This window comes from Glycine soja, chromosome 14 (genome assembly GCF_004193775.1).
Source record: "Glycine soja cultivar W05 chromosome 14, ASM419377v2, whole genome shotgun sequence".
Taxonomy (NCBI): domain Eukaryota; kingdom Viridiplantae; phylum Streptophyta; class Magnoliopsida; order Fabales; family Fabaceae; genus Glycine; species Glycine soja.
The window spans coordinates 50,400,912-50,417,191 of NC_041015.1; the positions used below are offsets into that span (position 1 = coordinate 50,400,912).

Below are 16,280 nucleotides of genomic sequence, written 5' to 3' on the forward strand. Positions count from 1 at the left end.
CTGTGTTGAGTCGGTATATCTAAAGATGAATTCCCATTTTTTATGTATATTTATCTTATACGGTGAGTGAGTGACTATTTCCAAGAACTTGATGCATCTTATAAATGTGGAAACACTGTAGCACTTGCAGTTCAGGTCCATTATTATAATTGTAAATCAGTTCCACTGTGGATTTTTCTGGATATTCTGAAAGTTTTATTATAAAAATTCCCTACAATCCTACTTATCCTTGACTACTCTTGTACATCTCATTTTCTCCCTCCTTTCAGACACAATGAAGATAATTAAACTTATGTTGACAGTAGGTTTTAATTATTTATTTTTAGTTTTTAAAAAATGCTTAAATTTATCCCTGTTTATGAGGGAAAATATTGTCAATCACATGAGAAGCTGATGCGTAAGCTTGCATTTCTTGCCAGTTTCAAAACTCAGAACCTTCAAGGCACAAGGAAAAATTATTTATCATCATAAATCATACATGAAGTTGACACTAGGTGTCTTGAATGTGGGTTTCAAACTAGAATATATGGCATAGCATCTTGTTGCATTACAGTTGAATCAACACTGATTTGGGTATGTAATTTCTCATTCCACAATGCCACGGCTTTTCTGTCCCTTTGAGCAACCATGATGTATTGATCAATTAGGGACACGGGAACAGTGAACAGTCTATTTTCTTAGTGTTAGAAGCATCAGAAACTGCATGTGATTCAAGATTATCCTTATCAAACAAATCCTCCATAATCTTCTTGCTCCTGTTAAGTGCTTCTTGCGCCTATTATGCAGCCTTTCATATTCTTAATTCCAACGTTGGATTCCAGGCTCTCATGCTTTGCTACGTACCTTCTTGCTCTATCATGTGTTACACCACGGAACCTTGCCACCATATTTTATTTTATTCAATAAATTAAATTAAAACTTATTTAATTAAAAATACAAGATTTTATATACACCCAAAAAGAATGGCCGAAAATCGTGAGGAGCTCAATTGGTGTCATTTCCTTAATTTTGCAAATTTACTTTCGGAAGTGGCCATGGGGCTCAATTGGTGAAAGAATTTATGATATACATGAATGTTAATAAAGCAAACACTAAATTGTGCAATCACCATGTTACATATATATAACCAAATTCAACCCTTTCCCTGCACCAAGAAGAGAAAAGGGGTCAATGATTCAATCCCATCCCATTGATGTATCACACAAATAAAAACGAAAAAAGAAACTTGCTAACTCCTATGGGTAAGGAGAAGAACTGAAGAACGGTGAGGAAGAATGCGAGAAATAAGCAACTCTCAGCTGCAAACACGTGACTATTTTTTTTTATTTTTTTTTACAAATAGTACATTTTTTTTCTTTGATTTTCTCAAGTAGGCTTTTTATTAAAGTTTTTTTGTAGTATTTCTTTAGTTTTAAGAAGTCTAAATACTGTCAATCAGTTTTATAAACACTGATAAACGGTGATGATAAATAAAATAATAATATATTCATTTCAATTTAGTTTTAGGAAATTACATTGTTAATTCATATTTTAAAAGATTTTAAGTTTATAAACATAATATTTAAAATATTAGACCTACAACTATATTCACCATTGTATAAGTAATTTGTGAAATATAAATATTAAAAAATAAATTTTGAACAATCAACTTAAATATAAAGAAAATAAAGTTATGATATAAAAATATTCATTTGAACATTTTTAGTTTATAAATTTTAATTTAATTATATTCATTATTTTCCATTGTGAATTTTAATTTTTGTTTGTCCAACCTGCATATATCAGCCACGTAGAAATAGTCCTCTTTGAATTGGATATGATCACTATAAATAATAAAAAATTATCTTCAAATATTTAACAAACTACATGTTTAGAAGAATTCAAATTCGACATCTATGATTAAAGTTAAGATAAGAAAGATCTTATGTCTTATATGATATTTTAATGAAATATATAATATTAAATTAGAACTCATTTTAAAATTAATGAAATATAAAATTTTCACCATTAATTAGATAAACATCTTCATTTATATTTTTACTTTGTCACTTATTTTAAATAAAATAATAATAATTTTTACAGCATGGATAACTTATAAAATTTTAAAAATCAACTTAAATATTTTTTTAAAACTATTTTAATTGATGAAAATATTTACTTGTCGTAGAAATAAACTTAAAAAACAAAAACATTTATTTTATATTTTAAATATTTTAAAATTATAAAACTCGTTGAATCAATAAAAAAAAGCATTTTAACCATTTTATGTGTCACTTAAATTACTTTTTTATACTTGTAATAAATTTTGTAAAGAATTAAATTTGGTCATTGAATTCTATGAAACTATTATATTTATTTTGAATTATGAAAATATTTTAGTGGTATTTTTTGTATTGAGGTTCATATGATTGTCAGAGCTCATTTGAGTCAAGATACTTTCTTTTCTCTTCCTCTAACATTGTTATACTTAAATATTAGTCATTTTTTACACAGTTAAATATTTAAAATAAATTTAATGTTAGCCAATATTTAATAATTAATTTTTTTATATTTAATAATTAAATAATCAAAATAATTTAATACTAAACAATTTTAAATCTTACACAATATTCTTATATTAACACAAAAAATGTAAAATAAACAATACTGCAAAATTAAAGATGAATGATATGTAATTCCTTGTTAAAAAAAAATCAATTATGTAGTTTCACAGTAATGTAAAAAATGTATTGAAGGTAAACAATTACGTAATTTAAAGATAATCATTTCATACAAAATTCAATTCAAATATTGATATTAATTTCATTGTTGAAAGAAAAGAAAATGCTTCAATCCATATGAAGACCTAAAATCATATATCTAGATTGATGTCACTTTATTGGTATTACTCAATTATTCACATACTATTTTGCAAACTAGAGAGTCCAAAACAAACAATATAATCTAACAATTCCATAAGAATCAATTTTTTTTTTGTTGTATAAGAACGCAGCTACTCTTTCCCGTCTCCCGTTGTTAGTAACCTGACATAGAAGAAATAAAATAATATAAGTCACCGCGGGTAAAATCGAAGAATTACAAACAAATATGTAAAAAAAAAAATGGAATTGTGTGAATCGAAAACTAAAAGCTATTGAATTAACCAGGCGGGTACAAAAGGAGTTAAGTACAAATTGCAGGAGGCATGGACAGAAAAGAAATTGCACCTGTTGAATGGATCAGAGAAGGTAGGGTTCCTCTACAGTGTAGGCATAAAAAATAGACAATATTCTAATTTGAAAGTTGAAATTGAAAATGTAAACAAAAGATTACTCACCAAATTTCATTTTGTAAGATGTGTTAAAACATAACTTTAACCTATTCTCATCTATTAGGATATGGTATGAAAGTTGTCTCACTTAACAAGTTAAGAGATGTAACTAGTTTTGGCAATGCTACAATAACCTTGTTACTTTTTAAACTGTTGGCTTCATCGAGTAAATTTTATGTTGGTGACTTATAAGCAGAGGTGTTACGGTGAAGATGACACCTATGATAATGAACTATAAGCAAATTAATATCCTATAATTTTTAGTTTCTATTCTCTCATTTTTTTTTCCTTTACCTAAACTCTATAATTTCCACAATATTGTTATGCAGTAAGTCATGAGTCTATAAGGACTACACTAAAATATCTCTGGTTTGGCAAATACAGGTGAAAAGGAAATTCTCTCCGTATAGAAAATCCAACTAGGGAATTTGGATTACTGTTTGCCCATGTATGTAATTTTTCATTTTTTCCAGCACATAAATTAGACTGTTTTTCGACTTGTAGTCAACAACACATTGCTTATTAATGTTGCTTATTAAAGGTCGGCATGATTTAGAGCATCCACATTACTGTTCCAATGCTTAAAACTTATTTATTTTTTATATTATGATGCCTATTGATGCATAGCTGCATATATATGGTAGGAGACAACCTGATACACAAAAATCAAGAGTAATATAACAACTTAATAAGTGGCATGGCATGGCATTGTTGAATAAGACTTCAACCAACTAACTAGAAATCCGCAATTACACACTACAAAACAGCTCCATAAAAAAATACTAAAAAAGAAAAGAAATGAAAAGCACCGTAGAACACACAAGATGAAGAAGCTGAGTGAGAGGGAAAAGAGGACATAGAAAGAAAAAGAGGCTAATGAAAAGGGTGGCTTCCTCCAAAAGCTCCTTGGAATTGTTCATCAAAGCAGGACCCAACCTGAACATGAGGGTGCAGAATTTATCTAAGCATATTGTCTCCTCTAAAGTGAGGATATGCACCGCAGAGGAAAGTGCAGTAAGCATTGAGATTGTGATTAAATACATGTTGATGAGGAAACTTTGATTGATCATCCACAGGGGCCACTAATCCCCAACGACTGATTTACTTTTTGGAAATTGGCTTAACAGACTTTAGTCCTTAATTAGGTTCTTAGCCCACTTTAGAGATATTCCTAAGAAATTTGCAATACACCCTGGTTTTGTGCGCGCAAATTCATGCCACTACTAACTTAAAAGTTCAAAACAAATTGAAAGCATACAAAACCAAACAATAAGATAAAATACACTAACAGGGAGAATGCTGGCATGAATTTCTACTTTCATAACCCATTTTCTACCTCTTGCTTATGCCAATTGATAAGAGTCTAGAGAACTGTCCCCTTGACCCCACCCTAATGCCCTCCCCCTGCTTAGTGGAAACTAAATTAATGTAAGCATTAACAACACTTCACAAGAAAGCTTGACAAGCAGTTCATAAATTCTTGGGCTGCATAGTATTGCTGACAATACAAGCAAGATGCACACTGCATAAAACTACAGTCCTCTAATCATAAGAGCAAATTAAGGGCAATACCTGTCACTAGCCATGAAAAATTCACCAATTCACTCAAAATTCTATCAATATTCACAAAAAATCATTACTTGGTGGTATCGTAGGGAGCTGCACGAACACAGGCTCCCACTGCCAAAAAATTATCACCTAGGATCTCCTACTAGGCCACGGGCCTTCTTGTTAGCCCGTTGACCCGTACGTATTTTCAATGCTGCTAATCAGGCTTGTTTTCTACTCTTTCTCTATCAAAATCCCTAGGCTTCACAGTAACAGACAGTTTCACTCTCTCTAACTAACTACACAAACACAAGAATGAAATTGCAGAAGAAAAAAAACATACCATCTTTCAGTCCTCATCGTCGGAAGGTGAAGGAAGTTCCTCATGGACGAGCTCCTCCTGGCAATTGTACTTCTGGGGCTTCTGCTGCCGCATCTGCTGCTGCTGCTGCTGGTGGTGGTACGGGTGTGACAAGATTCTTCAGGATGATTTTGCAAATAACATAAACTGCCACCGACATGATCATCAAGGTGAGCAGCACCGATGTTACTATTACCAGAGTCATTCAGTTGGGGCGATGGTGGTTGTAGTCGGGATTAATAGGGTCCAGCGTGTGGAGGTGGGCGGAGGCGGGCGGCTGTGGCGGTGGGGACGTAGTGAGCTGCGGCATGGTGATCGGAAGGTAAAGAACGAACGAACCGTGGAAGAAACTTCCAAGATGCAGCTCGAAGAACACGGATAGGACGGACGGACGTGGAAAAGTGGAACGACGAACAGTAGAAGGGATCCACGAAAAGGACAAACGGATTTAAGGCATTTAAAATGAAAAAGAAAATGGTGATTCTTAGAGGGGTCGACATTTCTGAGTAGGAATTTGAGGAAGGTTGAAGATGCAGCTCCTAGTTTCTACAAGTAGCATACAAGTCCAGTTTTGTGATATAATAGAGGGTCAATTATCCATTTTTGAATTCAAAGATTATTTATTTGTTCTCAATCCTTGTCAGCAATTACACTTTATGTTAGTAATTAAATCATGGTTCAGCCTTTTCTGTTTTTTCAAATATATCATATTCCTGCTTTTGGAAATGCAGTGATTTCCTTCTTCTTCTCCCCTTATCCATATCTTTTGATTGTGTAAGGGTGCACAACAGTGAAAAGTCATTGTTTTTTTTTTCTTTCTTTCTAATTTGTGTTGTTAGTATCGTTCACACCTAATAATATTAATTTGTAAAAAAGGGAGATTTTTTAATTGAAAAAAAATAATTGAGACAATAAAAAGTAAAATAAAATAAAAATATTCATTTATTTTTTTTAACATTCATAAAACTAATGCCCATTTTTTCATTATTTTCAGAAATTTAGAGTTTATGTAATTTAAAATAGAAGAATTTATTCCTATTAAAATATAATTTTTGGAATTTGTAAAGTTTATTATAATATAATTTTAGAAACTAAGAACAATGCATAAATTTAATGTGAAGAATAAAAATAAATAAAACTACATACTCTCTTTAAAAATTTAACTGAAAAAAATATTAATCTCACATCTAATTGTTTTCTATTTAACTCTAACTTGTTTTCTTTAGTTATGGTGTCACTGATTAATATCCTTAAGACACTTATTAGCATTTACTTTTGATTCTTATTAGAACTTCTAAAATTGTTTATAATAATGAAGATTCTTGTCCTTATGGACCAATGTCGAATAAGTCATTTTCTATCACGGTTAATGAGTCATTTAAGCATTTACACATATAATGATTATATAAAAGAGAAATATTGTATTTAATAGACATAATAATAAGGCGGACGGGGTGAGTACAACTAATGTCTTCCCAATTCTTTACCCCTACTTCAATGTCTTCCCAATTCTTTACCCCTACTTCAATGTCTTCTCAATTCTTTACCCCTACTTCCTATTCCTAACATATCCTCATACCCGTACCTGATACCCGACGGGTTAAAGTTTATTATCCCATCTTCTTACCCATAGAAAAAGGGGGTATCCCGACCCCGTTCCATAACCGATTCAAGTTAAAAAAATAATTTTTTTATAAAAAAATATTAAAAATTTAATTTTAGAAAAAATAAATTGATTGTTAAACATTTATTTTTAACTACTTATCAATAAATTTATTATAGCACATTTGTCTACAAAAATCGTTAAGAATAAAATATTAAATTATGTAAAAATTCTAAAATAAAATTAACTAGTAATAAAAATTTTGGGCCTTTTGAATAAATTATGCAAAATTTTTAAAGATTTTAAGTGGTAGGACGAGTTCAAGTTAGAGGTCGGGACGGATCTAGTCATCCCATACCCGTACCCGACTTTTGGTTGTTGAGGAAAACCCGGACCCGAACCCATACCCGGTCAACTTAGGTATTATCCGTCAAAGTCGGAACGGATTCTGACGGGTACCCACGGGTACGAGTTTTTTTTGCCATGTCTAGTATTTAAACAAGTCAGATACTGGTTCTTAATGCAAATAAATTTCACAGGAACTAATTTATTGTGCCAAAGTTATCCAATTCCAAGACACTAAAGCAATGACATGAGTTTCAGAAACTACAAAACTAGGGATAAAAGGAAAATACTAATGTCTTGCATTGATTAAAGCATCATATAGACAGAGAGTTATACATCTAAGCAGAAAGTTATTAATGAATACTATAGTTCTTCTACTTGGACTGAAAATCCACATTGACATCGCTTTGTCAATAGAGAAGTTCCCTCATCAAAGCTTTCGTACTCTTTCAAAAACACATGCTCATGATCTTTTACTGAAGTGCTTAATGAAACATCAACATTAGTATCACATTTGTCCACCTGTTGGTCTCTTTGGTTCGGACTCTTGTCATTATTATCGCATACTGTCGCACTTGACTCATCATTATTTATACATAGGACACCAGTTAGTTTGTCTGAAGACAAACTGTTATTAATATAACGATTATTTAACCTTTGACGAGTTACGATAGAAGAAAGAAGCTGGTACCACCGACTAAGGGCCTGTGTTTCATCCCGTTTCTTTTCTTCAGCTTGTCGCCTTTCTTCTTCCTCTGCATATGCCTATAGGGAAAGGAGTAAAAAAATTAAGTAATAGCATAAATCATAAATGTTAAAAAAAATTATAAAAACATACAGAGTCAAGGGAAAAAATCACCAAACTTCAAGAAGGAAGTTTAGTCCTTAGAAATAAATCTAAAGAAAAAGAGGCGAAATACCTTATTAATAAACTGGTAGCCCCAGTAAACTAACCCAATTACCAAAGCTATCACGTTGCAATGTAGCAATGTTTATCAAATTAAATTCAACAGATATATTGAGAGCAATAAAGTAGATGATATACTAACTTCACCAGTCAAATTTTAGTTTATTTAATATTTATTTACTCAGCAAGAGAAAGAAATATATACCTCTAGCAGTACATCCTTGAACTCAGCACACACCACAATACCATCAAAGACAGGATATGAACGGCCATTTTTAAATTCAAAACCAACCATAGCAGGTGCATAATCAATTTCAAGTCTCTTGGCAACAGAAAATGCCTTTGGAAACCTTAAGTGTACAGTCCCTGGCGGAAGACATTTCTCAGACCAAACGTCTACTTGACCTCGCTCGTTCTAGAAGTAAAATAGGAAACATAACTGTCATTAATATAAAAATTTATATAATTTCATAAAACAAGCAATTGTGAACATGCACTTTCTAGTTAGTTCATATGCATGTCTATTAACACGGTGCAGCAACTAACACAGGCAAGTTGTGTTTAAGCTCTATCAACTTCATTCCCTTAAACTCAAACCTAAAAGGTCTTTCTCTCTACAGCTTCCATTCATTTAAAGTAAAATAAAAAAATTAACTATTTGAAGCTCTAATATGCAGGGAATTTTCAGCTTGAGGAATCTAACTTCCAAACTATCCCCTTGGTTGAGAAATTATTGCTGTGTTTTCCATTGCCAACTCATTGTCTACAGAATATGGTAATTAAGAACAAAACCTCCTCATCAGAACAGTCATACAGTGGAGCAGTAGGAATGTATAGTTCGGGTGACATAATCTCATTGACAAGATCCAAATCGAAAAATGTCAAACCAACAATTATTTTGTATTGATCCAGTGTGCAAATCACATGGTAAATAGTTGAATACATTGCAAAGAGAATTTCATACACATTATCTTACATATCCATGCTTTTTCCAATATTTAAAGTACACCTAGAAAGTAAGAGACTGTTAGAACTCACAGTCACAGTGGCATGAAAAGCAGAAATTCAATATAACAGTGTTATTTAATATGAAAGATAGCAGAAAGCTAGTACAGGAATTGAGAATGACAACCATTGTCTGTGAATCCTTTTCCAGAGAAATATTCCCCTAAACAACCATCATTCCCCCTCTCCCTTTTTCTCTCTCTTCACCTCCTTACATACTCCACCCACTAACAGAATTTGTTAGAATCTCCTATGCCATGTCATGTAACTAACTCACACTCCCTAATCCTATTTTCTTTCTCCTAGAATAAACTTTCCATATAGTGGGCCTATGTGACTCCTCACCAATATGAATATCAGTATTATTCACCGGTGTCCTATCAGAGACATTACCTTGGGAACTATCCCATTCACAGCATGAGGTAGATTTAATGGTTCCAGTTGCCACTTCCCATAAAGTTTAATTTGTTCAATAGAATCAGTGCAGCCATAGTCATCAGCTTCAGAATCTTGTACTTTTTGAGGCTTCATGGAACGTTGAAGATCCTGAATGGATTTTTTTTGGGTAAAGAATAAATTAGACAAATATATTAAAGGGAGAGAATACAATGGAATCAGGAAAACAACGCTAACATTGCCAGCCAGTTGATACCTTCACAGGATGTTCATTGGGTTTAACCTGCAGCCCTTCCCGCAGCCATCTCTCTTTTGTCTTAACTGTTTGCACACAAGTCCTAGGGTAAACTGGGTGACCTGAACAAAAGCCCAGAACTGGACCCTTTGGATGAAGTACTTGATACTTTGTAAGCCATTTTTCTATGGCATAAAGTGGATGACTTTTGTAGGCCTGCAAAGGGACAAAAAATCAAGATAAATATCACCATCTACAATATTAAGCAACATTTTTTCTATTTCTTTTGAAACTACCTGCTGATTGGTTGGAAGAGGTTCAGTTAATGCCCTGGTTTCCAACTCAATATCCTCAATAGAGCTCCTTGTAGGGACAACAGAATCATTCATGTTGGATTCTGTAGAAATGATTTGGTTTGTTCCTAAATGAGCCACACCTCCAGTTGCCCCAGACTCTAAGTCTCTCAATGGTTTCAACACCGAATCCCACCATGTTGAATTAACTCGATGTGATGCTATCTTGTACCACTTCATACAGTACCTAACACATCAGTATGTACTAGCATTTTCAGGCCATGAGATGTATCTTATGTAGAGGTGTCACGAGCCTTACTAAAGCTACTAATTAGCACTCATGAACTGGTTCAAAGGAGGAAGTGGAGCCAAGGGGAAACATAATGTACTATTATACCCTTATAAATATTAGCGGAGAGGGGAGGGTAAATAAAATCTAAAGGAGAATTTAATCAGCATGATTAAAAAATTATTAAACACTTTTCTTCCCCTTCAGGTCCCAATATTGGAGGGGAGGGAGGGATTTTGGTCCCCTCATTTCCCCTCCTCTTTTTTTATTCAAGCAAGGTAAAATTATAAACTATTCCCCTCCAACCAAACACTATTTTAGAGTTCCCCACAAAATATTCTCTGGTAATTTCAACAACCTTTTACAATTATCATCAAAAGACATGAATAGAATGACTTGTTTTTTAAAATGATTATTACTGTTAAGGATTTCTTGAAAGATAAAATTATCTTGTAGTGCACCCTTTATGAGATCCATAACTATTATAAGTGTTGCTTCAAACATAGATAAGGACTCTGCACTCCTTGGTAGTTTAATCAAAAAACCAACAATCTATGTACCCAAACATTTGCTACGATAGTGCTAATTTCATAACTCTTATTTATTATTTGAGCTAAATTTGACTGCTAATGAAGTAATATTTACTGGAAAATCTATTACTCATGCTTGAGATCATTCAAATCCATCCGATTGTGTCTTGACACCATGTTTTTCTTTCCTTCTTTTAAAAAGCAATTCAAATGCTCAAGTAATTAAACTTTAATTTAATCCTTCTAACATCTAAGGGAGAATTTTGGTTTTTCATATTGTTGTGTATGTGACCCAATGTACATGAATATTTTGTCGTAACAGGATTTCCATAGTGTATTATAATATCAATTACTATAAGTGAAGGTGAGAATTAATGAAAACATTTAGTATATTATAATATCAATTACTATAACTGATCCATAGTGCTTGTTCATTTCAAAACTTGTCGTGCATTGCCTTTCTCATCACCGCCAGCTTATTCAATGAGAATTTATATTTAGCCTCCAAGAAACAGATAATTTATTCTAACTTCCTAAGGATATTTGAAATTTAAAAAACCAACTAATAAAGTTAAGCAACAAAGAGGTTAAGGTTTATGCAGAACTACCAAGAATTCAATTAGCATTAATAGAAGTTGCAAAACCTTCACTGTGTTCATATAAACATATATGGAGAAAATATCAAACCTGCGGGTCACATCTTTGGCCCCTTGCCCAGCAAAAGCAACAACATATCTCAAAGATGTTTTGCATGCTGCTACCATGGATTCAACCTTGTCCTCTCCATCAATAATCAAATTCAAAGCATCAACATGCACCCACTTTCCAGTCAAATTTTCTTCACTGCAATATACTTCTGCCCAATACAGAGGAGATCCTACTTTCATTGATCCAATTGCTGTAGAAATTACTTGGGGGGAGGTTGAAGAGTCTTCACCGATAACCCTTTTCACTCTTTTTGATGGACAAGAAAAACTCGATGAATCAGGATTTGCACTTGCCTCAGTTTTACTGTCCTTACATTCAACTGTTGTAGCAGAAAGAGCCATTTCCAACTGCATCTCAAATTCAATATCCCCTTTCCTCTTTGATTTATGAGATTTGTCAGTGAGACACAATTCCGAGTTACTATCTCGTGTCTCTGAAGCTTTTGAGTTAGCAACACTATCATTTCTTACATCAACAACAGGAGGATCACTAGACTGATCCGTGTGGTTTGTCGCATGACATTTCTTACTTTTCCGTGAATGCACAAGAGAACTTTCACAGACATTTTCTATCTCATTACAAGATATTGATTCTTGAGGTGACTTAAAATCCAATTTTCGCTTAGATATCATTGGTGTAGAAGTTTTAAATATGCCATTACTAGACCCACTTGCAACTTGAACTGGTTTAAGAGGGGCAACATCCAAAATGGACACAAACCTGAAATAAGATTTAAAGTAATTGAATGTGCAAATTAGTAGCTTTCAAATAGAAAAATAATAGCTTTTGCACTTAAAGTATTGAATGTGAAAATTTTGCAAACTAACAATATAATAAAAGTAATTGAGGAATGATAGAAAGATATTTTGTTGTGTACTAAAATGCAATACCTGGCTGTAAGATTTAAAGCTCTTAATAGAGCCACTGATAAAGCTGCAATCTGCAAATTTTTAAAAACAAAAACTTGCTCTTGTAAATTATATGCCAAGCTCTGAGCAATTATATAAAGTGATAACAGAACCAACCCAGTCTCAAGAAACTTTATTGTACTACTGGTTTAGGTTAGTTAATTATAAGCAGAAGAAGAGAGTCATTAAAAGACCATCAAATCCTTTCTTTCAAGTTAAAAAATAAAATTAGTAACAGATTTTGCACTTCAGTTTCAAGTTCTGACCATAGAAGTAGAGCATCGGTGAATGGAAACCTTATTAAAAGAGAAACTCAAAACCTAGTAAAGCATATAAACAAAAAGGCTATTAAAAATGGATTGGGTCTAACTCATGACCCTCATAAATCAACGAGTATTTTGACCATATTCCTAATCAATCTGGGATATCTTAACACACAACCCTCACACTCAAGATTGAACATCTACAAGTAGCCCAACATTGAGATTGAGTAAGCTTTGATACCATATTACAAAAGGAATGAGCCAAACTCACTCCCAAAAACTAGTTCAGGGAAGGAGGAATGCCAAAGTCTGATAAGCAGTATTCTAGCCATATTCCTACCCAATGTAAGACATCTTAATTCTTAACAAAGGCCATGTTAAAAATAGATTTACCTCTTCAGAACTACCTTCATGTGATTCCAAAGCTGATGCCAGACCAAAGTGCGGAGAAGTTTCTCTATTTGTACAGTTTTTAACATGGAAATTATCGTGGAACTGCAAAATGTTACACATAAGGAATCAAACAGATATAACAAGCGATATAGTGTGAATTTATATAAATCTGTACATTAAATGCAACAAAACAGTGTGTATACTTATTAAATCAAACCATACCCATGATATTAAAGGATATAGAGCATTTGAGGTGAGTTTTGTGACATTTGATAGCTGGAGCAACTGTGCTGGAAGTAGAGAAAGCAAAGAAGCCTGCCATTTTCGAGAAATGCACAAAGAGAGCTTATAAATTGCTACCAAATATTAGGTCAAGAAAATAGAATCAGGAATATGAAAACTCAATCAAAATAGATAAAGAAGTTAAAGTATACACATAAATGCAAACACATTGTAAGGAAATCCCCAAATTAAAAACTGTTTTAAAAAAAAAAAATCAAAAACAAAAGAAAATCTCAGATACAAGAATTGAGCTATTGATTACCACAAAAGAGGGATCTTAAGGAGGCAAAATCTTGGTAACACAAATGTAGCATATAATAGAAAAGCTAATATAAAATTTTTATCTATTAAAAATAATAAAAATTGACAAGAGTTAACCTGAATAAGAGGATCATCACAAGCATTGTCTATTAATCTTCCTCGAGCAAGTAAACAAAGCAAATGAATCTTGTGTACAAGTTCAGCCAAGTCCTGAAGAATTTTACAAAATTACTTTTAGCACGTGACCAAAAGTTATTTTCGTATTAAACCCAACTTCAGTTCTATAGCAATTGACCTTATCTTCAGCAGAAGCTCGACGAATTTGTTTCTGTACAGTTGAATGAGCGGTCATATTCAATTCAATTGTCACAGGATGATCATCCCTGGCAACTGTACCATCTTCCCAATCTGAGTCATCCAGTTCTTCCTTGTTATCGAAGCAGTGCAGGCCTGAATTACCACATTTCTCCTCTGCAGAAGCGTTTTCCATGGAATTTCTACCACAATGTCCAATCTCTGAAGTCTTTTGTTTGAGCATTGGAGCCAAGACTTGGGTTCCATTTTGTTCTGGCTCAAACTCAGGCTGTAAGAATATCAGAAGAACAACATGCTGCTTTAGGAATCTAGACATTCATAATATGCTTTCAACTTAAAACACTAAGAATAAGGTCAAATCATGTAACTAAGTCACCAAAAGAATTGCACTGCACAAATTATGAAAAAGTAACAAGAACAAGTTAGAGGGACCAACCGTCTTCTTTTTCCTGGAAATGCCAACTTTATTAGCACGGCGTATAAGATTTCCAACAGCCTCTCGAGATATTTCGGTCAGTGTTCCTGAAATCCAGCATAAACATTGATAACTGGTGATGAGTAAAATGATTTTGCTCAGTAATTGTTGTTGGACATGATTTTATCAAACCATTATCACTAGGTGATTGAAATCTGTTTCCACCTTCTGAGTTTTGCTGGGCCCCAGTTTGATTTTCTGCAAAATTGACAGGAAATACTTGAAAACATATCCTGTTACCATCAACTGACACAAAACTAAAATTTGACCACATTAAGAGTAGAGCATTAATTTGCTTGGTTAGGGGAAAAGCTAAGAAAATGATACCTCTGCTTTTAATTATTGGTTTCAATTCCACCAAGAAAATGAATCCATAATCGAGTGCAAATTAGAGTAAACTACCATTTGGTCCCTAACGCACCATGCCATTAGTCCCTTAAACTAAGGAAATTCCAAATAAGTCTCCAAAATTTAGAGTTGTTTCATCTAAGTCCCTAAACTTAATCATTTACTCTCATTTTGATCCATTAAACGTATGTTAATATATAGCTATAAGTCACATGTTTTCTAAATTTTGGACTAACATGATAGACGGATTGCACTTCCAGGGACTTATTTAGAATTTCCTTAGCTTCGAGGACTAATAATGTGAGAATACACTTTCAAGAACTAAAACATTGGTTTACTCTGCTGCAAATTAACACCAAGCCAAGTAATTCTAATCTTTTAAATCCTAGTTCCCACTTAGAGCATAGAAACTCAAACTAAACCCACAAGTTCTACACATTATGGGTCCTCTCGAAAAATTATTAAAAAGAGAAAACTCAAAAACGAAGTAAAGCAAACAAAGCTTCCCCATTTGAAACGTTGATTACAAGTTCCAACAGATGCAATTAGAATGCGTGATTGTCATAACTAATAAGGAAGAGAAAAGAAAAAATTGATGAATAGTAACGGAAAGTACCTGAGGTTGAAGCTAAGGGTTGCTTCTTCCGCTGAGAACCGCCTCCTCTGCGTGGCATTCTTCTTCTTCTTCTTCGGAGAACGGAAATGAAGGGCGTCGCGCCCAAAACTGTTTAGAGTCTTTTGGGAACCAACGCAAAATGAAAAGGACGGAAAAGCCCCTGAAAACGAAAAAGGCTTCCATGAGGTGAAAATATGGTTTTCCAAAATGTTTTAAATTTGTAATTACTAATTAACCATTTAAAGTGTGATTATAAAGTTATTTTTAGTTATTGATATTTTTTTTAAAGAAAATTGCTTGATGGTAAAAAAAATATATTATGCACGAACACGCGAAAACTTCAATTATACAGTTTTCCATCATTTTCTCTGATCTATTTTTTATTTATCATTTTTTTAATTTATTAGTTAACCAATTAAACACATGAAATGAATTATTTGTATTTTTTTTAAGGGCACCCAAAGAAAGTAGTGTCAATGTCTTCACATTAGTTAGCAGTTGCAGCCAGCCTATGATGACTGAATAATATGCATTGGGATAAGATATGAGAATATTTCCTTCTTCAAGAAATGAAAGATTATACTTGGATGAGGAATATTATCCATATGAATGTCCACAAAAATTATCCATAATTGGAATAATTGCCCGTCTAATGGAAACAGTAATTCTTCATAAAACTTTATAGAAATAAATACAAATGCAAGTGCCTTGGTACCCACCAAACATCTTCCTGAGCTGAATTCTGCTGAAACTAAGCTATAACTAAATAGGGAGATTTATCCATCTTAAAACTTAGTTTGAGACTTTAATAACGAATAAGGAGATTTATGTGTTCCAGAATTTAGCTTGTTAAGATACATACTGTTGCTTTTCGAACATTGTAAAATTA

General features: G+C 32.9%; 1 protein-coding gene, 1 long non-coding RNA gene and 1 pseudogene across 3 annotated transcripts; all 3 read right to left on the minus strand.

The window, feature by feature from the left end:
• Positions 1-2,770: 2,770 nt before the first annotated feature.
• LOC114384225 lies at positions 2,771-5,808 on the minus strand. Its single transcript, XR_003660612.1, has 2 exons — positions 5,202-5,808; positions 2,771-3,023 (listed from the first exon to the last, which is right to left on the minus strand). It is a non-coding gene; the product is annotated as an uncharacterized LOC114384225 (long non-coding RNA).
• Positions 4,964-5,064, minus strand: LOC114385519 (annotated as a pseudogene).
• Positions 5,809-7,368: 1,560 nt separating the features above from the next.
• LOC114385494 (DNA repair protein RAD4) lies at positions 7,369-15,547 on the minus strand. 2 transcript variants are annotated; one of them, XM_028345602.1, is made up of 14 exons: positions 15,392-15,547; positions 14,593-14,625; positions 14,389-14,474; positions 13,933-14,220; positions 13,755-13,847; positions 13,317-13,409; positions 13,095-13,196; positions 12,421-12,470; positions 11,510-12,250; positions 10,007-10,250; positions 9,732-9,926; positions 9,473-9,625; positions 8,280-8,489; positions 7,369-7,932 (listed from the first exon to the last, which is right to left on the minus strand). In XM_028345602.1, the coding sequence occupies exons 1-14, from the start codon at positions 15,447-15,449 to the stop codon at positions 7,531-7,533; spliced, it is 2,748 nt and encodes a 915-aa protein (XP_028201403.1). In that variant the 5' UTR covers positions 15,450-15,547; the 3' UTR covers positions 7,369-7,530. The 2 variants fall into 2 exon arrangements, with proteins under 2 accessions (XP_028201403.1, XP_028201402.1); XM_028345601.1 differs by having other exon boundaries at positions 14,560-14,625.
• Between the last annotated feature and the right edge of the window lie 733 nt (positions 15,548-16,280).